Source organism: Mytilus californianus, unplaced genomic scaffold, assembly GCF_021869535.1.
Source record: "Mytilus californianus isolate M0D057914Y unplaced genomic scaffold, xbMytCali1.0.p SCAF_2, whole genome shotgun sequence".
In the NCBI taxonomy this organism is placed as follows: Eukaryota; Metazoa; Mollusca; class Bivalvia; order Mytilida; family Mytilidae; genus Mytilus; species Mytilus californianus.
Window position 1 is genome coordinate 103454692 of NW_026262668.1, and position 24198 is coordinate 103478889.

A 24198-nucleotide genomic window follows, 5' to 3' on the forward strand; every position below is an offset into this window, starting at 1 on the left:
CTTGGTTGGTTCGCCGGGTCACCGGACACATTTTTTTAACTAGATACCCCAATGATGATTGTGGCCAAGTTTGGTTTAATTTGGCCAAGTAGTTTCAGAGGAGAAGATTTTTGTAAAAGTTAATGACGACGGACGACGACGGACGACAGACGCCAAGTGATGAGAAAAGCTCACTTGGCCCTTTGGGCCAGGTGAGCTAATAAAAAAAAAAGATTTGACTGCGTTGCTTCAATTACAGTAACTGCTCATTGTGTGCTCATAATCCAAAAAATACAATGTGTTCCAATTCAAAGTATCAAAAAAGGGAGTAGGTGTCTGACTGATCAGAAAAGTCCAAACACATTACAACTCATCATCACTGTCAAGCTTCTGACCAAATATGAAGTTAATATGTTCAGTAGTATCTCAGAAAAGGGATATGAAAATGATTGTTTGATGCATGAAAGAATGAACAGATGGATGGATAGACAGACAACAGGACAAGATGATGTGATATACTCCCTACTCTTTCAGTGGGGGTATAATTAATTAAAAGGTTTAACTTATAATCATACAAACTTTGAAAATAAGATGTCCATATTGTAATCATCTTGATCTAACATTTTCTTCTGAAGTATACAGTCATAAACAAACATTTCTCCTAAAATCGGAACCTGAAATATTTTTTTTTTTATCAAAATTAATGGCCTCCAAATTCTTCTACTAAGTATAGATTCTAGGTACTGAAGTTGTTTATCATCTTAATTACATGTAATAGTGTTCTTTTTATTAGTCTCTATATATTTTTTACCTTAACTGTTTAGTCCATTTTGGGTAATAAACTTTTGGCATGGCTTGGTATTTATACATCACGCCATAGTGTTATTGTGTTATGGTCATTTTTGAATTCTTGTCTTTCATTTTTACTTATGTACTATGTCTATAGAGTGTTTATATGCGTTTTGTTTTTCTTTGTTGAAATAGTTATTTCTTTTTATAGTGATTAAGATTATAATTCAATGTTGACTGCTGTACTCCAATTTTTGACATTTTTACCTATTATGTCTGTTTGTTTTGCTCACACATAGTTGTCAATATAATGGAATTCTAAGCGACTGTCATACAAGTGAGAGGTTTAGCTAACTATAAAACCATTTTCTACATAAAGAAATGTTTGTTCCAAGTCAGGAATATGACAGTTGTTTTCCATTCGTTTGATGTGTTTGAGCTTTAGATTTTGCGATTTGATAAAGGACTTCCCAGTGTTCTCCTTTTTTCACTAAGGTAAGGTGGGTGTTTTGAAAAAAACACTTGCAAACAGGTGTTTTTTTTTTTTAAACATTTCCAACCGGGTTTTTTTTTTACTGTGGGTGGGGATTCACATTTAATGGAATTGAACAAAAATAAATAGATGTAGTCACATAAACTGTCAAATATTCTTCTTTGATTTGATTTTTTTCAATAATTTATCCCTTTTTTCTCTTAGCATCTCGGATAGCAGATGGCTTTTGCAGGACTCCCTCCTCCTTCGAATGCATGGCCTATCGATCCAAGTGTCTGTCCTGTTCCTTGTTTTAGTGCTGTATTTTTGGCACACAGAACAGTAATATCCTTCCTCTGTGACGATTAGCCATTTAAAGTCCTGTTCATATTTATCTTCACTTGCGTGCCTTTTCCGTTGTTTTGATGCTTTTTTTTCAATTTCAACAATTTCAATACAACTATCCATTTTAGTTTATTTATTTGGCCTAGAATTTTCCTTATCACCATTGTCGACTCATCTGCCTTTCTCTTCCCCCGATTAATAAAAGAAAACATTGAAATTTGACGATCGGCCATTTTTTGTCAATAAAAACAAATTAGCAAGGCGCAATTAATATTTAAATTTTTACGGTTTGGAACCCCAAAAAAATCAAGAATTTGAAAAAAAAGCCGACCACCTCCTAAATTGGAAAGGTGGTCGGCACACCCGGCTTAAATGCTGAATGGAAAACTCTGCTTCCTGTTTGGAATTTTCCTTGGAGTCCAGTATTTTTGTTATTTTACTTTCTACTAAATACAGGCTTTGGCTAAATAATCCTTAAATTGGAAGTGGAAGATCAGAAGACATTTATTAAGCTTAAATTCTAAGCCTGTAAATTTTCCTGTAAAAAGAGTCGGTAGGTTCCCTCTTTGGTCCCTAATATTAAGTAATTTTTAAGATGTAAAACATATCAAGTTGATGTACAAATACTGTATGTTAGAAAGATTTTTGTATAGCTTGCATTATAAAGCATTGACAATTACACCCAAAATGGCCAGGTGAGCTGAAATAAGACCTATTTCTTATGTATTCATTATATGATACTATGATACATTCTGATAATCGCTATCAAATCTTAATTTTGAATTTAGCTAGAAATAAGGGCCATCAATGTGCCTTGGTCATTTTCAGACATTTTGCGGATATCTTCAAAATCTTTTTAACTGTAAGTGTAATGATCCTTTCTCATGTTATCATTTACAGATTATTAAATGGCAATTAAAATGATTTCAACTTTACAAAAATCAGAGCTAATTCAAAAATTTAACATGCAGAAAAGTGGTGCTTCGTTATACATTTTTTAATCTATTAAGTGTTGATCATTTATGGCCAAGGAAAATAAAATTAATTGCAAGATAATTCATTAAATAGGTATGTCAACATACTCAAATATAACAACACTAAAATAAAATACAGTTATATAAATGTTATGGTTCATACAGAATATTTTTTAAATTTTCAAAGTAGAAAAAAATATTTTTCAGAAAAGTGTAGTGTCCCTAATCAGCTTATTATTCTCCAAGAAAGAATAGCTACAGTAAACAATAAGCTATTTTTCTTTATAGATATGACACTAAACACTGACACAATAACAAAATTTTGCACCTTCTTATTAGCATATAGTCAGAATAATTTGAAATATGGTTACGGACACTACAAAAATGATGTAGTGTCCGTAACTATGATATTATAGATATTTTTATTTCATCAATAATGGCTGAATTTGTAGATTTTATGTTGTCTGCTTTGCTGTATCATCATAATCGTTTGATAAAAAAAATTAAAATAAACGGGGAATGTGTCCATGGGACACAGATGATGCCCCCGCTTGCATATCATATAAAGTTATAAAAGGACATAACTGAAGAACGTTAAAAGTGAGGCTACCCAAATTTGTTATTGATCTGAGTTTTTTTAGTAATAAGTATTGTATTTAAGTTTCATAACATTTGGTAGAGGCAAACATAAGTTTGAGAACGGAAACAAAAAATTCAGCAATTTTTCCTTTTGTAAAGGGCATAACTCTAGAACAGAAAAAGTGACACCACCAAAATTCAAACTTGATCTGTATTTTGTGGTAATTAGCATTGTGTATAAGTTTCATAACATTTGGTTGAGGCATACTAAAGTTAGAGAACGGAAACGAAAAATTCAGCAATTTTTCCTTTTGAAAAGGGCATAACTCTACAACGGTTTAAGTGACACCATCAAAATTCAAACTTGATCTGTGTTTTGTGGTAATAAGCATTGTGTATAAGTTTCATAACATTTGGTTGAGGCAAACTTAAGTTAGAAAATGGAATCAACTTTGGGATGTACGGACAAGGGTAAAACTTCATGCCCCCTCTGCTACGGCGGGGGCATAAAAAAAAAGAAAACAGATAACTGCTAAAAATATTTGAGCTGATAGTAATCCTTGACGTACTAATTTGAAACCAGAAAATCTTATTGTAAAACCCCCGTTTTGGAATACAGTTTGTCATAAACTCAAAAGATGTTCTTTTCTAATGCGAGGTCAAGAAAATTCATCTTCATCAATGTTCATGATTATTTTCATGGTTTTTATATCTTCAGACTCTTTTTGTAGTGTCCGTAACCCAGGTAAAAAAAAAATAAAATAAATTTTTCTTTTTTCAAAATTTCATGTATTTCTTTCTCCAATTGATTTTATACCATGTATACTAGCATGTAGATTTGTTAAAGACTTATAAAATACACTTAAAGGTTAATTTAATGAACTCAAGTATATTTGGAGGCAAAATATGCTTATGATAGAAAAACATTTATTTCATGAAGTTCAGTAGAAATGACTATCCTTTATCATCCACCAAAAGTGTTTTTTGGTAGGTATTTTGTTAATTTAAAATTGATTTGGAATTATAATTGTGCAAAAAGTCTTGGGATAGTTCATTAAAGACATAAATTTCTAGAGGTTAATTTTACAAGTATTGTCTGTAACCAGCACTTACCTAACCCCATACAAAGTAGAATATAAAACATTTCTTATTGTTTTTTCCACAAACCAAATGAGTTTTACAAATTTCAAGCATTACTGTTTCAGGTTCACAACTTATTTTTCTATTGTGTTGACCTTTATTTTTGACCTCAAGTGCAACCTTACTGTTCCCTTTATTGTGTTTTACCCGAAAGTTATAATTCTCTGACAAAAATGATAAATACCTAATACTTTAATAAATTGTGAATGGAAACAGGGAATGTGTCAAAGAGACAACAACTCAACCAAAGAGTAGAAAACAGCCCAAGGCCACCAAGCTTGCTTTCAATAAGTGCCTGAATTCTCCCTATTTGTAAGTATTATGTATACCATTGAAAAACTGTTTTTCATTCTAATGTAATGTAGTTAAATTATAACAAAATACCTATAGAATAGATTAAATTTACCTACATTTTTCTTATTTGCTTGTGCACATTTGCTTGACAAATTGCAGTATTCATCTAGACTTGCTATCAAAAAACTAAATGAAGCAGCAGTGCCTAAAATTAGAAAGACAAACATCGTTGTGATGACATAAATATAGTACAGTTTACCAAGAATAAATTACAAATATACTTACAAATTAACCTGGGGTATGCCATTTTTCACACAGCTATACCCCTTTTCAGTTAAATGAATAATGGCAGTTTTCATATCCAAGGCATATGTTATCTATATAAGTCTGCCTGATAACTAATTATTTGATTTTTGAATTTTCTAATTTCTCATGTAACCATTGTATTGGATGGTAAGAATATCTTCATACCACACACTTGATTTATACTTATAATCTTTAAGTAACTGCTTAAATTGTTCACCAGTTGATCCATCTTCGCTAGCCAAGGGTTACGATCCACTTCCCTCCTCTCCACCCTTGGCGGATTGAGATAGAATTTCGGAGACACAAGGTAATGATTTTCATTGGTTGCAGTCGAAACTCGCTGCATCCAATATAAAAGTGCCTATAACATGATCACGTGTAAATGTAGAAAGTGTATGTAAACAATTGCCACATGCTTATTGTGCAACAAGTCTTTACATCCCTAAACATACGACTATATTTAGTGACAATTTGAATGTTTTTAATCAACTAATAGAAGTTCCTGTGTATGTTTCTTGCACAAATGCATGAATGTCAATGTATATTTTCGTTTCCTGCTTTACCAAGTGTGTAGAATCTAGACGCTACCGTGTTTTTACCTCCGAATTGAAGAGTTCAAGTGCTACCATTGGTCAAGAATAATGTATTCGGAATGGGCGTGACTTTAATCTACCGATAGATGGTGCAACATTGTTATCACAAATGTTGGCTTAATCTGCCAAGGGTGGAGAGGAGGGAAGTGGATCGTTACCCTTGGCTAGCAAAGATGCAGTTGATCAGTCTGAAGAAACAAATTCAAACTAACTTGAATCAAATTTTAGTCCACTAGTTTTGTGGAAGTGTAACATCTCTTTGATAAGCACAATCAATTCTTTAAAAAGGATCATCAAAACATGCTAAGACTGTACTGTGACTTAAAGTTGTTAATGGTTTGTCCTTTGGTCTCTGGAAATTAGTATGTTTTTTTTGTCTTTTTTTTTACTCCATTATCTTGAAAAACAAAGTCTTTGACCTTTACTTTATTTCTCAACAATTTTGATTGATAATAATAAAGGTACACACATAATACATGTATATATAATCAAATCTGAAAGTAGGATAAAACTGGTGGATTTGCTCTTAAAGAGAAGTTATATTTTACTTGTAATACTGTAACAAGAAGTTGCAAAGTATACCCCTACTAGTTTATCAGACATTTTACTTACTAATGAGAACAGCCTCTAAGAAATATGTGATTACAATATGACATTGCAGTTTACCTTTCTTGGCACCATGTTTCTCAACTAATTTATACATTTCTGCTTGTGTATGTTGAAAGATGCCAGTAAATGTAATCTGTTGACCTTTAAATACTCTGTAAATAAAATAACATAATTCATTACATTGATGACCAACTCTGATATTTTGCTTTATTTTGTTAATTTATTGGCATTCAAAATACTGATACTGGTATTACAACCAATTTATACTAAATCACTATACTAATTTCTGAGATAAATCAGAACACAGGTTATCAAAGATATCAAAGTGTGTAGTGTTCCCTAAAATGACTTTTAAATTTAAACTAAGCACTAAAAGAAATATGAAAAGAATAAATGTAGGTCATAATGACCTTAATTTGATGCGAATTTAGCTATCATCAACAAACATACTCATCCAAATACCTGTTAAATCTAACTATGTCAAGGGACCCAGTTTTGATAACTGTCATTAAACTCACCTAGACATATCATCATCCCAACTTCATTACTTGCTGGATACGACTGCAGATGTCCAAACCCTGAAAAGTTGGGGCCAAAATGGATACAATATTCACGCTTGATACAGGTTTGAATTTGGATTGTAATTAAATATTTGACACATAATAGGTTTCTGCCACAGAATAACTGTAGTCAAAGAACTTAAAAATTGGTTATATGATTTGAATTTATATTCAATTTTTTTGCTTTTGTGCAATACACTATGCTGTTGCGAATTGAACCCCTCCCCCTAAATAAAATTGACCCCATTTTTTTGCTTTTGTGCAATACACTATCCTGCTGAATATTACCCCCAAAAAAATATATTTGAAGACATTTTCTTTTTAATTTCTGAAATCTGAAATGAGAAAAAATAGTCACCCCCCCCCCCCCCCCCCCCCCCCCCCCCCCCAATTTTTTCACCTCCCCCTTTCCCTTATTCCAAAAAAAATCATTCCCTCAAGATATAGTCATAATTTAAATTCAAATTTTAATAAAATTTGCAACCATAATTACCCTTTTAAATACATCATACAAGTCTTAAAATATAAAATGACATACATAGTCATGGCTGAAATTATCAATAATTAATAGTAACTTTTAAAAATAAATTGACAGCTAATCACCTCAAGACAATCATCATTTCTTAATACATCATTTACAAAGCAGTGTAAGGGAGGTAATCAAACATTGTTGTTTTTAATTGGGATTGGATTACCTACCTTAGACTGCTTTAAATTGTCTTGTCCTTTAAACAGAAAAAAACTTGTTTTTCCCCCTTTTTTGCCTCTAATTCCTAAATGGTTTGAGCCATAACCCCCCATAGTCAATCCTAACCATCCCTTTGTTGTATGGAAACTTGTGGTATAATTTCAGAGAGATTCATACACTTTAACACAAGTTATTGTCTGGAAACTACAAAAATGCTTATTTAGGCCCCTTTTTTGGCCCCTAATTCCTAAACAGTTGGGACCATAACCCCCAAAATCAATCCCAACCTTCCTTTAGTGGTTATAAACCTTGTGTTAAAATTTTATTGATTTCTATTTACTTATACTAAAGTTATTATCCGGAAACCATCTGTCTTCGGACAACGCTGACGACGACGACAACGTGATACCAATATATGACAAAAAAAATTTTGCGGTCGTATAAAAACAAATCAGAATTATGTTGATGTATTTCAACTGAGATTGAAGTTTGGATACAACCACTTTTGGTAGTAATTTAAAAGTGTCTTCCCTGTTTACTTAATGTTTTTATTAGTTCTATCCTAAGGCAAGGAATATCTTAAAATCCAATGTTATACTAACTTTGTAGCCTTAGCACTCACTGCAAGCATTCCTTTTTTTGAAAGCTCTGCTTCGTCACAAATAAGATCAAGTTGCTGATTATCATCACCAGAAGCTTTGTTAGATGATGCCCCTCCTTTACCTGTTCCTTTACCTGTTGGTGCCTAAAATTATTTCAAATATTAACATGAAGTTGCATGCATTGCAAAGTATACCTTACTTGTTATTCAATCTTAATATCAGAAAAGAGGAAGAATTGGTGTCTAACAGAACTGAAAAACACTTGCATGTTACAAGACATCACTGCCAAGCTGAAGATAAATTATGAAATCTTTCTGTTCAGTGGTACTAAAGAAATATGTGATGAAAAAAATTACCTCAGTCAACATATTGAAAAATGCAAAGTATCTGCAAACAAGGAGAAGTTGTAAAACAAATCTGAAAACAGTTCATCACTGTTAAGCTGATGACCAAATATAAAGTCATTCTGTTCAATAGTACCTGAAAAAAGCTTGAAGAAAATATCTCTAGGATGAACAGATCGACAGATGGACAAAGTGATTGTAATGTAGCAGCCACTCTTTGATAGTGGATATACAAACTGTAAGAATATTATTTTTCCTATTTGTTTATATTTTTTTGATTTTTATATTTCAAATTAATTGTGTCTCCACTGTTATTAAAAAACATTTTTACTGAACTGAAAGTCTGACTTACAATGTGTGGCATTTTTTCCATTGCTTCTACCACAGTTAGCAATGAATACTATATAAATATGACACATCTTATAATTGATAATTCTTAAGAACTCACTTTATATTTGAAGTCTCCTTTTGATCCAGTGTAATGCACAATGTAAGCTGGGATTATATGATGGCAGTTGAAAACAACCAATTCTTTCTTGTCTGGTGACATATGCGAGTCATATCCTTTTTTCAGTGCTGCTCCATGGATCAGATTTGTACAATGGAATACTTTCCCTGGCAAAACCTGACAAAGAAGCAGCTGACTGGCTCCTGAAATATATCCCATGGAGTATGAGGGGTATTCACTGAAGTAAACACCTTTACCATACCATCCAGTATCTGTACGATGTGTAAAACCTTTTTCACCTAGAAAAAAAGAGATGATTCTGGTAAACTAATATATAGTAAAAAAAAATCTGTTGTGAAATAAACAATTTACAGATTAAGTTTTGAAAATAACTGATAATGTCATGTCACATTTTGAACTGCTTTCTTAAAAAATGTGGCATTAAAGCAAAACAAATCAAATCATCGTTGATGTTGTGATCCAGCCATATTCATAGCTAGTCTGATATTCTTTCTGACCATACTTTTTTCAATATTTTTTTCTCTTTTCATTTCCAATCTTACTGTTAAATTTCAATGTTATTGCCCACAGGTAGGGAATTTCGCAATATTGATGCAAATAATGATATATATATATTGATATTTCAATTTTAGACTCAATGTCAGATATTTTTTTTTATAAATATTTGCAATTTAATGGTAGTGACATGAATGGAAAGTGAAATCGTCAAACAAGTAATATATTTTTTAATATGCCATTAATCATAACTGGCTTAATAATTTCCACAAAGAGGCCTTGGAAATGCACTTTCTCAACAACAAAACTGAAAAAAAAATAATAACTAATTTTTATCTAAATTGGTGTTCATTCTTCACTAAGAAAAAATACATTTCAAATTCCTGTATTCAAATTTAAATGTACAAATACCTAATGCTGAGATATTTCCAATTACTGTTAAATAGAAATATAATGGGATATAAATGTAGAACAAACAAATAAATTTTATTGCAGAAAATGCTCATGTAAGAGTTAAGCAATTTTGTTTATTGTTTCAACCAAATTTCTGATAATTGTAACTAATTCATTAGATCTTGATTATTGACATATGTCAGATGATAATGACACTGATTTTACAAGTGAAATAAAATTTGCTTGCATTTTTTATCCACACTTTTTTCATTCAGCTAGCTAGCAAAACTAACAGAATATTTTAACGTAGTGTAGATCAAAATAAATAATACATTTGTAGGTTTACTATTGAGGTCAAGAATGTGTGTATTCAGTTAGGTGTGTAATAAATTGTGCCTATTTAATTATGTAACAGGTCATGAGATATTAAATGTGGTTTATTAAGACTGGGGTTGTTTCCAATTAATACTTACACCTTTGAGTGTAATTATTAGAAAATCATGACAGTTTATCATCATACTGACTCTTACTTGCCTATGGAAAGAATTGGAGTTATACCATTTTAAATAAAATGCTCCGCTGGGGCGCAGCTTGATACGACCACAGAGGTCGAACCCTGAACAGTTAGGGCAAGTATGGACACAACATTCAAGCTTGATACAGCACTGAATTTGGATTGTAATTAAATATTTGACACAGCATAGGTTTCTGACACAGAATGAATGTGGTCTAAGAACTTAAAAAATTTTAATTTACCAATTCAAACCATATCATTATTATTTGCTTTTATATATAAATCAGAAATAACCAATTTGAAATGGAAAATTTTAAAGAAAAAAAAGGAAAAAAAAGTCCCCCCCTCCCAAATTTTTTGAACCCCCTTATGATTCATCACCCCCAAACTCAAGCCCAGCCTTCCCTTTGTGATATGGAACCTTGTAGTACAATTTCATAAAGATCCATACACTTACACACAAGTTATTGTCCTGAAACTAGAAAAATGCTTTTTTTTTGTCCCTTTATGGCCCCTAATTCCTAAAATTTTGAGGCAATTACCCCCAAAATCAATCCCAGCCTTCCCTTTGTGGTATGGTACCTTGCAGTACAATTTCAGAGAGATCCATACACTTGAACACAAGTTATTGTCTGGAAACTAGAAACATGCTTATTTTTGGCCCCTTTTTGGCCCCTTATTCCTAAACGTTTTGGGCAATTACCCCCAAACTCAATTCCAGCTTTCCTTTTGTGATATGGAACCTTGTAGTACAATTCCAAAAGATCCATACACTTACACACAAGTTATTGTCATGAAACTAGAAAAATGCTTGTTTTTTGCCCCTTTTTGGCCCCTTATTCCTAAAATTTGGAAGCAATTACTCCCAAAATCAATCCCAGCATTCCCTTTGTGATATGGAACCTTGTGGTACAATGTCAGAGAGATCCATACACTAACACACAAGTTATGTCTGGAAGTTACAAAAATGCCTATTTTTGGCCTCTTTTTGGCCCCTAATTCCTTAACAGTTGGTACCATAACCCCCAAAATCAATCCCCACCTTCCTTTTGTGGTATTGAACCTTATGGTAAAATTTCATAAAGTTCCATTCACTTAAACTAAAGTTAGAGTGCGAAAACCAATTTGTCTTCGGACGACGACGCCAACATCATACCAATATACGACCGCAAAATTAAATTTTGTAATCGTATAAAAAGTGTGGGAATCAACTTAGATATATTAATACACATGTTGACCTAAATTTCATAGACCAAAAACTTACACAAGCATAAGATAATAATATAATACTTTCAAAATTGTTATCAACTGATTCAATTGATGTAAAAATACTTTTTCAATTTATTTCATAAATAGTAAATCATTATAAATTTTGATTTACAAAGGAACTATATGCAAGTGGATATCTAAAATAAAAGGGTTGTTTGACCAATCTTTTCTTAATTTAAGGGCAAATAACATGTCAAAAGTTGGCAGTTGATGATTAAAATGGTGTAGAAAGATTCTGCAAGTCATAAAAACACATAATTAGTTTCATGACATGTCTTCAACTTAGTATTCTGCACCATCTGCAGTGATGAGAATGTTGGATTTAATGTTGTCACCAGAGTCTCATATTGAATGTTATTTAATTGTTTTAATCTCGAATTATTGATGTTATTGTCATGTCAAATGTTTGTGCCCTTTGGGGCCCTTAATTGAAATAAATATTCTTCTTCTTCCTTTAATCTGTCTTAAAATAAAATTTGCTCAAATCCAAAGGCAAGTCATTTGTCAGTTGGACAGGCAAGTCATTGGTCATTTGGACAGTCAAGTAAACTAATACGTAGTAGCCCAATTAGACAAGTTACAGACCTGCCAACTTTTCAAAATCTCCATGGGGGATTTAGTGTGCAACCAGATTTTTAAGGGTTACAATTTTTGCAGAGTTTCTGTGTGCACTGTTTTTTACTCTTGAAATAGTATCATATCTCTTCTCTTTTCTTTTGGTATACTGATGATGAGCTAATATGCCTTGACTTCTGTTATTTGCATGATTCTTGTACTTATTAATTGGCAAAATAATTTAAGAATAGAGAATAAACTGCTTAGCCGAGCGCAGCTGGATACGACCGCAGAGGTCCAACCCTGAACAGTTGGGGCAAAAATGGACACAATATTCAAGCTTGATACAGGTCTGAAATTTGGATTGTAATTAAATATTTGACACATTATAGGTTTCTGACACAGAACAAATGTAGTCAAAGAATATGAAATTGGTTGTATGATTTGAATTTATATTCAATTGAAGATTTCTTGCTGTTGTGCAATACACTGTGCTGTTGCGCAATACTTAGTAAATCTGTTTTCAGACTATATACAAAGAATAAGCAAAATAAATTGTGACCCCCAATTTTTTTCTTTGTAAAATTGACAATTTCTTAAATCTTGAGGGAAAAAAAAATTGACTCCCCCCAAAAAAAAATTTTTTGTTTACCCCCTCCAAAAAAATAATATTTGAAGAGAATTTTCTTTTGAGGAAAAAAAATTGCCCCCCCCAAAAAAAAAAAATTTTACCCCCCTTCCAAAAATTAATTTTGAAGAAATTTTCTTTTTGTAAAATGTGGTACAAACTAGATATCATTGAGATGGAAGCCATCTCTGTGGGCCCCGCTTTGAATAATGTGTGGTAAAAAATTTGTATCTTTATCATTAGATATGGGGTTGTCAACTGAAACCAAAGTTTTTGACCTTGACCTAGGAAGTTGTACATAAATTATGACACACCCTCTGGTGTTGGTTTATATACATGTCAAGTATAAACTTTGAAACCATAACGGTTCTCAAGATATAGAGCGGACACGATCTTTACCATAGGTCATGGGGTTGTCAACTAAAACCAAAGTTTTTGACCTTGACCTTTGACCTAGGAAGTTATACATACATCATGACACACCCTCTGGTGTTGGTTAATATACATGTCAAGTATAAACTTTGAAATCATAACGGTTCTCTAGATTTAGAGGACACAATTTGTTACGGACGGATGGACAAACGGACGATGGACAGACGGACGGACAGACAGACTGATCACTATAGGGCGTCCAACATTTGGCAGGGCCCTAATTAAGTGACATCCATACACTTAAACACAAGTTATTGTCTGAAATCTAGAATAAACTGCTTCGCTGAGCGCAGCTGGATACGCCCGCAGAGGTCTAACCCTGAACAGTTAGGGCAAAAATGGATACAATATTCAAGCTTGATACAGGTCTGAATTTGGATTGTAATTAAATATTTGACATACATGTATTATAGGTTTCTGAATAAATGTAGTCAAAGAACTTAAAGTTGGTTATATGAATTGAATTTATATTCAATTAAAGATTTCTTGCTGTTGTGCAATACACTGTGCTGTTGCTCAATACTTAGTAAATCTGTTGTCAGACTATAAACAAATAAAATTTATAAAATTCTATAGGGAGCTTACATCAATAGATATAAACAGTTCACCAAAGTTTCATATGAATTGCTGAAAGCATTTTTGAGTTATTGTCTGAAAAATGGAAAATCCCCCCTTTTTTAATGAATAAACCCCATAATTCGGAAATGTAAAATCTAAAATTTATAAAATTCAAAAGGGAGCTTACATCAATAGATATCAACAATTCATCAAAGTTTCATGAGAACTGCTGAAAGCATTTTTGAGAAATTGTCCGAAAACTGGAAAATCCCCCTTTTTTTTATGAATAAAACCCCATAACTCGGAAACGTAAAATCTAAAATTCATAAAAATCCAAAGGGAGCTCATGTCAATAGATATAAACAATCAACCAAAATTTCTTGCAAGTTGGTGAAAGCATTCTTGAGTCATTGTCCGAAAAATTGGAAAATCCCCCTTTTTTTAATGAATAAAACCCCATAACTCGGAAACATAAAATCTAAAATTTATAAAAAACAAAAGGGAGCTCACGTCAATAGATATAAACAATTCACCAAAGTTTTATGCAAATTGGTTAAAGTGTTTTTGAGTTAATGTCCGACATGTTGACGACGGACGGACGGACAGACGGACGGACAGACGGACGTACAACGGTATACCATAATACGTCCCGTAAACGGGCGTATAAAAATGCTTGTTCTAGACCCTTATTGGCCCCTAATTCCTGAACGGTTTGGGCAATTACCCCCAAAATGAATCCCAACCTTCTACGTGTGGTATTAAACCTTGTGGAACAATTTGAGAGCAATCAAAATACTTATACACAAGTTATTTGCCTTGAAACTAGAAAAATGCTTGTTTTGGCCCCTTATTCCTAAATGGTTGGGACCATCACCCCCAAAAACAATAACAACCTTCCTTTTGTGGTATTGAACCTTTTGGTTAAATTTCATAGAGACCCATACATTTAAACTCAAGTTATTGCCGCCGATGACGTGATACCAATATACGACCCCAAAATTTTTTTGCGGTCCTATAAAAATGGCCTAAAAAATAAAGAAATAAAGGATACCAAGTGAAACCCACCCCTTTCCTCCTCCAAAGGCCTTCTTATCTTTGCACCACGACTCAAAAGACCTAAACCTAAATGTCCTAAAGTTAATAGGATGAAGACAGATCTTGAGTTAGTCTATCAGTATTAATGAGAAAATGGACAAAATTTGAGTTAACTTTCTGTTAAGTGTTCAGAGGTGCTCTTACCGGCGGAGTCTTATACACAATAGAATCAGAACTGGACAGAAACACATCTGATTTCAAAATTTTTTAACCGATTTCAAGATAAACACTGTTTTTTAATGAGTTCATTACAGTTTTTGTCTTTCGGTTAATTACAATTTTGTCATGAAACTACGGTAAACGTTGCAAATTATGATTGTATGATAAATTGATGAAAATTGAAATGCCGACTGACCGATTCTGTTTACAAATTAATTAATTCTGAGGATTGTTATGACCCATCAGATAAGCAGATTACCTGTAACAACAAATTATGACACCTGTTGTGAACGTTGATTAGTGTAGGGTTGTAAATTTGTCATAAATATGTCGCCAGGTAAAATTATAGATTTATAGAAATTGATCAGAAAAACTTCAAAATCGGTAACCGATGATTTTTCCTGGTAGATTTGTGAAAATCAGGATTTTGACTTGTTTTACGATCCCGATATCGGGATTTGGGTTGAGGTATGATAATCGGGATGATAACGCCAAAATTGGGATAGTTGGCAGGTCTGAAGTTACTGTCTGAAAGCCATTCTAAATTTCAAATCAGAAAAAAAATCAAGATATTTTGTTCCTGAAACTATATTCTGCCTTACAACTATATAATATAGTAAAATATAATTTTTCATGTTTTTCTTTAAATATATAACAATAATTTCTATGCTTCCAAATATTAATAAGATTTAATTAAAAATCATGATTGTTTTGAAATTCATATATTTTTAAGAATTGTGTCAAACTTATTATATGGATATTACCTGGCACTTTAAAATTATTTTCAACAATAGGTTTGATATTTTTCTGTTCAGTTCCATGAAAAGCTAGCACTGGAAAAGATAACTCTTCTCCTCTTTGTTTCTTCAAATCTTCCATTGATTCACTAAAATTATAAGGAAAATGAGTTTTGAAATGTTTGTTTTTCTTTCAAAGAACATGTATATTGATTTTTCATCAGCAGAACCGTAGCTGACCACCAAACTTTACTGTATGTAAAATAAAAATGATATGCATTATTCTCTATAAATGAGTACATATCTGACCTCCGACAGACAAGGTCTATAGAAAAACAAGTGTATATAACATAGAATGGTTGTGCACTCACAAAACTACCGGAGCCTGTATTGCTAGCCTGGCATTTTTGCATCAAAATGTTACAATGTAACAAGAAAATTTGTGTTGAATGGAAACTATGTGGGCCAAAATATCTCAGTGGTTTTAATTTAACAGAGTTTATCCATAACAGTCTTCTAGAAAATAGGTAAAATGGGTTAAAATTGTGATTTAGAGGCAACAACTCCTGAAAGAATTCTAATGATGATCTAATTACATATCTTGTACTGCTTATCCTTTTTGCTTTTCACAGTTTCAGTTGATCTATTATTATAGCCAAAACCAAATATATAGCTAGGTGCAGATGAAATGCCCGTCAAATGTATATTGAAATTATTTATTGAAGAATAAATTTGAATATTGTAGAAGGCTTTAAATCAGAAGTCAGAAGAAAGACCCTGCAGAATAACAAGGAGAGGGGGGGGGGGGGGGGGGGGGGGGGGGGGGGGGGGGGGGGGGTGAATCCTTTATAGGCATATACATATTTCCTGACAGTTTAAGGTTAAAATCTCATAATTCTGAACTTCCAATTCACAATTAAAAAAAAAAAGGAAAGAGTGCTCACGTTCATCAATCCAAACAACAATAAACATTTTGAAGTAAATTGAACTAGGCATACTAAAGTAAGTGCATGACAACTGCAAAATAGACATATACTTGAACATTAAGTCCAATAACTTGGGAATGATTATTCAAAAAATTTTCAAAATTGAACTTTGCTTTCTCCTACTAACCCCAACAAATGTGTGCAGTTTCAAGAAAATTGATCTGAACATAATAGTGCTAGTGCTTGTCATTTGAAAATTTTTGGTTGACTTTTCTTTAATCTGCAAAGACAAACGAGGAAATATCAAAGATAGAAAAGTAGCTTACTTTAACCAATCCCAACAACAGCCTCAAGTTGATAGTAAATTCATCCTTACATACTTGACGTGTGATATCTGTAAAAGATTACAAAAATTTACGAAAAATTGTGAAAAATTGACTTTAAAAGGCAATAACTCCTGTAGGGGTCAATTGAAAATTTTGACTTATTTGTAGAGCTTACTTTGCTGAACATTTTTGCTGTTTACAGTTTATCTCTATCTATTATAATATTCAAGATAATAACCAAAAACAGCAAAATTTCCTTAAAATTACCAATTCAGGGGCAGCAACCCAACAACAGGTTGTCTGATGCGTCTGAAACTTTCGGGGCAGATAGATCTTGTCCTGATGAACATTTTACCCCAAGTCAGATTTGCTCTAAATGCTTTAGTTTCAGAGATATAAGCCAAACTGCATTTTACCTTCATGTTCTTTTTTAGACATGGCGGCCATCTTGGTTGATGGGCAGGGTCATTGGATACATTTTTTAAACTAGATACCCTAAGGATGATTTAGGCCAAGTTTGGTTTCATTTAGCCCAGTAGTTTCAGAGAAGAAGATTTTTGTAAAAGTTAACGGACGACGACAAAGACGACAGACGACAGACGCCAAGTGATGAGAAAAGCTTACTTGGCCCTTTTGGGCCAGGTGAGCTAAAAATAAATAATTTTAACTGTTACATTATATGTCATGTGCAATAAACTAAAAGATACACATCTTTCTTTTAAATCCATTCATGTGGAATCAAAATGACTTACTGGAATTGTTTAACAAGTGGTGGATTGACAGCATACTGTACTTTAGTAACTGTATAACTGAAATTATCAAACACATAGTAATTATATCAAACTAAAAAATGGTAGAATCACATTTCTGTAGTAATCACTTCAACAATAAAATATCCTTAAGAAAATTAGTCAATAGTTTGTTGTTACTGCTTCAAAAATTATTTCATTCACTTATAACTGTAGTCTGTATATTCCTTAGAGAATACTCTAAAGGAAAAAGTGTTCTTTTATAGAAAAATAAAGGAAATAAGGAGAAAAAGCTCTCCAAAAAAATTAAGGAAATAAGTAAGAAAAAGCTCCCCAAAAAACTGAGTATGGCTTACTCTGCCTACTAATATTCATGGAAAAGCCTTATTTCAAGGCAATCTTCTCTTAAAATCTGTTTTTGAGACTACAATCCACTCAGAAAATTTCATTTTAGGTTCAAGTAAGAATAATGGTATAAGCTTCCTGTCTGGAACATTATCCAAATAAGAAGTCTGATCTGGGCAAATTCCCTATTCTGATTGTTATTTATTTAACCACTTAAGGTTCTAGTAACAATAATGGTTTACGCTTCCTATACAGAAGGTTATCCACATTAATATAACTGTTAAAAACCCTTGCTGACAAGAACATGCATTCAAATGAATGCAAAAATTATTTTATGAAGGCAAACATATTCTATATAATAATTCACTAAAATAGCATGACATTTTAACAAATGAGAGTACTGGTACATACAAGGTCAAAGGTGCATGTGCAGCTTCTCATTTAGGAGTAATACCACCATTGTTTTTCCCCTATTAGTCTTTTTTAAATTGGCATTTTCCAAATAAATGGAGAATGTGTCCATGGGACACAGATGATGTGCCTGCATGCATAGAACATTATAAAGGGCATAACTCCAGAAAGGTAAAAGAAACGCCACCCATATTCTAACTTGATCTGATTTTTGTGGCAATAAGCATTGTGTATAAGTTTCATAACATTTGGTTGAGGCAAACTAAAGTAAGGGAATGGAAACCAATTTAGGGACGTACGTACGGACTGACGTACCTACAGACGAACAAGGGTAAACCTAAATGCTCCCTCCGCAATGGCAGGAGTATAAAAATTGTGCAGAATTTATCTTTGTTCAAATAAAGAACTAATTGGCAGTACTACAATGAAAATTTCACATAACATTTCATTGCACAAAAGATAACCATCACCAGAAGTAAACCAGTCAAATTTTTAACCCCTTTTTTTCCTGTTTACAAGCTTTAATGACCAAGTCAACTCAAGTTTCCAAAATATTTTATAGAAACACCAAATAAAAAAGGAATGGTGCTTTGAAACACCCAAGATATATGATTATGACTCGGAATTTTTTTATTGCAATGAAATGTAGGATTAATTTCCTACAACTGTCAAATTCAATGAAATATTTTTTTTAACCCTTTTTCATACATTAGTATGAAACCGGATGTGACGTACTATGATTTGGTGGTTTTACACCAGAAGCAAATCCTGTTACATTTTAATACAACATTTTTTTTTACTTTTATTGATTCTGTTAGTGAGTAACCTTAGAATGTTCGTTTTAGCAATAAAATTGAGAATGGAAATGGGGAATGTGTCAAAGAGACAACAACCCGACCATAGAACAGACAACAGCAGAAGGTCACCAACAGGTCTTCAATGCAGCGAGAAATTCCCGCACCCGGAGGCGTCCTTCAGCTGGTCCCTAAACAAATATATATACTAGTTCAGTGATAATGAATGCCATACTAAACTCCAAATTGTACACAAGAAACTAAAATTCAAAATAATACAAGACTAACAAAGGCTAGAGGCTCCTGACTTGGGACAGGCGCAAAAATGCGGCGGGGTTAAACATGTTTATGAGATCTCAACCCTCCCCCTATACCTCTAGCCAATGTAGAAAAGTAAACGCATAACAATATGCACATTAAAATTCAGTTCAAGAGAAGTCCGAGTCTGATGTCAGAAGATGTAACCAAAGAAAATAAACAAAATGACAATAATACATAAATAACAACAGACTACTAGCAGTTAACTGACATGCCAGCTCCAGACTTCAATTAAACTGATTGAAAGATTATGTCTTCATCATATGAATATCAGGCACAATCCTTCCCGTTAGGGGTTTAGTATCATACCATCATAACATATATGAGAAGAACATAACCCGTGTCATGCCAACAACTGATTTTAAATAAATGTGTTTAGTGCCGATGCAAAGACCCTATAAGTGAATCAATATTAACGCCAAAATATGCAATCTTTAATGACCTGACAACAGTATCGTAACTATATCCCTTCTTAATAAGTCTATTTAAAGGTTTTGTTAGCTTCAGAGGTGAATACTGACATTTTTGTGCTTTATAAAGAATATTTCCATAAAAAATTGGATGTGAAATACCTGAACTTATAAGAAGTCTGCATGTTGAGCTATATTTACGAATGATGTCCTTATACCGATGATAAAATTTAGTAAATGTTTTGCCTAGTTTGTGATATCGAAAACCCTGGTGTAATAATTTTTCAGTAATACACATAAATTTCTCTCGTTAAAATCTAAAACATTGTTACATACACGAGCGAATCATACAAGTTGAGATATATAAACACCGTAAGATGGTGACAAGGGAACGTCACCATCTAAAAATGGATAATTAACGATAGGAAATGAAAAATCATCTCTTTTAATATATATTTTAGTATTAAGCTTTCCGTTAATGATATAGATATCAAGATCGAGGAAAGGGCAGTGGTCATTGTTAGTATTAGCTTTATTTAAAGTAAGTTCAACAGGATAAATTTCTTTAGTATACATACTGAAGTCGTCATTATTGAGAGCCAAAATATCATCCAAATATCTAAAAGTATTATTAAATTTGTGTATCAGATGTTGTTTCGATGGGTCTTTGCTGATTTTTGTCATAAATTGTAACTCATAGCAATACAAAAAAAGGTCCGCAATAAGTGGTGCACAGTTAGTCCCCATTGGAATTTCGATAACCTGACGATATACGGAATCTCCAAAGCGAACAAAAATGTTATCTAGTAAAAATTCAAGGGCATATATAGTATCAAAGCATGTCCAATTGACATAGTTTTTTTGTTTATTGCTACTAAAAAATGACCTAAAAGAGTTTGAACATATATATTCACATTCTGACTTTTTAAATGCCCATTTAATTAGGTGTGTGAAGTTTTTCTTAATGAGAATGTGAGGCAATGTGGTATATAGGGTAGAAAAATCAAAACTTTGAACAGATTCAAAATCACCAATATGCATGCAATTTATCAAGTACTTCCAACGAGTTCTTGACACTCCAAAAGTAATTAATTCCACTATTTTCGAAGGCCTTATTTGAACAATTTATTATCAGGTTTTTGATTGTACCAAGTGTACTGGTAAGAAGAATAGACAATTTAGTAGTGGAACAATGGCTTGAAGACGAAATGAATCTATATTTGTAAGGTGTTTTGTGTAGCTTCGGAAGCCAATACATAGTTGGGACTTTCATTGTATTTGGTTCTGCTTGTAAAGCGGTAGCTAAAAGTTTATGTTTGTTACAGATGTCGTTTTCTGAAAATGAAGTCAGTTGGAATGTTGGTGAATTGGTGATTTCTTTTTTCAGAACCTCAATGTAAAATTTACGTCAAACAATAATATTATTAGCAGCTTTATCGGCCGGGACAAAAACAAATTCCTTGGCTAGTTCTTTTAGTATACTTTATAATTGCTTTCAATTAAAATAAATTGCTTTTCAAAGCACAGCTGGATAAGACCGCAGAGGTCCAACCCTGAACAGTTGGGGCAAAAATTGACACAATCTTCGTGCTTGATACAGATCTGAATTTGGATTGTAATTAAATATTTGACACATAATAGGTTTCTGACACAGAATAACTGTAGTAAAAAAACTTAGAATTGGTTTTATGATTTGAATTTATATTCAATTTCTTGCTTTTGTGCAATACACTGTGCTGTTGTGCAATACTTTGTTAATCTGTTTTCAGACGATATACAAAGAATTAGCAATTGTGACACAATTTTTCTTTGGAAAATTGACAATCCCCCCCCCCAAATTTAATTTTTTTTAACCTCCTTCCCCCTTTTTCCAAAAAAAATTCTTTCCCTCAAGATATGGTCATAATCTCAATTCAAATTTCCAATGGAGTTTGCAACCATAAAAACCCATTTAAATACATCATAAAAGTATTGAAATAGAAAATGACATACATAATCATGGCTAAAATTAATATACCTTCATCAGCATTTAATAGTAACTTCCAAAAATAAATTGACAGCTAATCACCTCAAGACAATACAACATTTCTTTATAACAAAACCATTGTAAGGGAGGTAACTCTTAATGCTATAAAACCCCAAACAAATGATATTGATCACAAATAAACAATTCTGAATATGAAAATTTATTACCACTGAACCCTTTGATATACAGTATTATTATATTATATATACTTCCATCTCAGTATTTAATGTTTCTAGAAACAGCTAAAAAATAGTTCATACTAGAACTAATTGACAACTTTACATAATTTAAAAGCAATGTAAGGGAGGTAATTCAAATATAACATTGTAATTATTATCTTTTAAATTTTATTTAATGTTTATTAAATCAAACAAAACAAATTTTAAAGCCTTAGGACCAAAATTTGGACCAATTAGAAAATGGGCCCAACAACCAAATACACAGTTAGATTCAGCATATGAAAAAAATTGTAATACTAATAGCATGAAAAATTGTAATACTTATAGCAAAAATTCCCAACATAAAGAATCAAAGCTTTCTCAAAATCAAAATCCCAAAATATTGTTCTCTTCTATATACTGTAAAACATCATGAATCAATCAATGCTATCCCTTATATAATGCTTAATGGTCCAATATCTATTTCATAGAGATCCAAAGACCAATACTTAAGTAATTGTCCATTAACCAAGAAACCCTTGTTTTTCCCCTTTTTTTGCCCCTAATTCCTAAATGGTTTGATCTATAACTCCCAAAGCCAATCATAACCATTCCTTTGTGGTATGGAAACTTGTGGTATAATTTCAGAGAGGTCCATACATTGTTCCACAAGTTATTGTCTGGAAACTAGAAAAATGCTTATTTGGGCCCCTTTTTGGTCCCTAATTCCTAAACTGTTGGGACCATAACCCCAAAAATCAATCCCAACCTTCCTTTTGTGGTTTTAAACCTTGTGTTTAAATTTCATAGATTTCTATTTACTTATATTAAAGTTATTGTCCGGAAACCAAATGTCTTCAGACGATGCTGACGCTGACAACGATGATGTGATACCAATATACAACCGCAAAATTTTTTGCGGTCGTATAAAAACAAAAAATGTGGATAGTGTCCACATGTGGACACAGATGATGCCCCCCCTTGCATATCATATAGTTATAAAGGGACATAACTGAAGAACGGTAAAAGTGACGCTACCCAAATTTGAACTTGATCTGAGTTTTGTGGTAATAAGCTTTGTGTGTAAGTCTCATAACATTTAGTTGAGGCTAACTTAAGAAGAGAACAGAAACTAAAAATTCAGCAACTTTTCTATTTGTAAACACGCATAACTCTAGAGCGGTTGTGAATAAGTTTTATAACATTTGGTTGAGACAAACTTAAGTTAGAGAACGGAAACGAAAAATTCAGCAATTTAATCAAGAATGGTAAAAGTGTAGCCACCAGATTTTGTACTTAATCTGTATTATGTAGTAATAAGCATTGTGTATAAGTTTCATAACATTTGGTTGAGGCAAACTAAAGTTAGAAAACGGAAACAAAAACTTTGTACTTGATTTTAGTTTTGTGGTAATGAATTTTGTGTATAGGTTTCATAATGTTTGGTTGGGGCAAACTTAAGTTACAGAACGGAAACTAAAAATTTTGCAATCTTTCGATTTATACAGGGGCATAACTCAATAATGATTAAAGTGACACTACCCTAATTCAACTTGACCTGTGTTTTATCAGTGGAAGTCAAAACTAAACATTGCATTGTATAAAGCATTGATTGTAGTTGATTCAACTATCATCATGGACAAAGGAAGATAACTCCAATTTAAAAAATTAGTTGATATTGAGAAGAAAATAAAAATTTTGCAATTTTTCCATTTATAAAGGGGAATAACTCTTGAACAGATGAAGTGTCGCCACTAAAATTCAAACTTGATCTGTGTTTTGTAGTAATAAGCATTGTGTATAAGTTTCATAACATTTGGTTGAGGCAAACTTAAGTTAGAGAACGGAAACTAAAAATTTTGCAATTTTTCCATTTATAAAGGGGCATAACTCTAGAACGGTTAAAGTGACACCACCAAAATTCAAACTTGATCTGTGTTTTGTGGAAATAAGCATTGTGTATAAGTTTCACAACATTTGGTTGAGGCAAACTTAAGTTAGAGAACGGAAACTAAAAATTTTGCAATTTTTCCATTTATAAAGGGGCATAACTCTAGAACGGTTAGAGTGACGCCACCAAAATTCAAACTTGATCTGTGTTTTATGGTAATAAGCATTGTGTATATGTTTCATAACATTTAGTTGAGGCAAACTTAA

At 32.4% G+C, this 24198-nt stretch overlaps 1 protein-coding gene across 1 annotated transcript in view; it reads right to left on the minus strand.

The window, feature by feature from the left end:
• LOC127730639 (uncharacterized) overlaps positions 1–24198 on the minus strand; it is a 41049-nt gene that overhangs the window by 6013 nt on the left and 10838 nt on the right. Inside the window, exons 4-10 of the mRNA XM_052239136.1 lie at positions 17583–17639; positions 15606–15727; positions 8723–9021; positions 7931–8073; positions 6138–6232; positions 4689–4777; positions 559–653 (exon numbers count right to left, since the gene is read on the minus strand). Coding sequence (XP_052095096.1) covers positions 559–653; positions 4689–4777; positions 6138–6232; positions 7931–8073; positions 8723–9021; positions 15606–15727; positions 17583–17639 — 900 coding nt within the window. The remainder of the gene's footprint in view (positions 1–558; positions 654–4688; positions 4778–6137; positions 6233–7930; positions 8074–8722; positions 9022–15605; positions 15728–17582; positions 17640–24198) is intronic.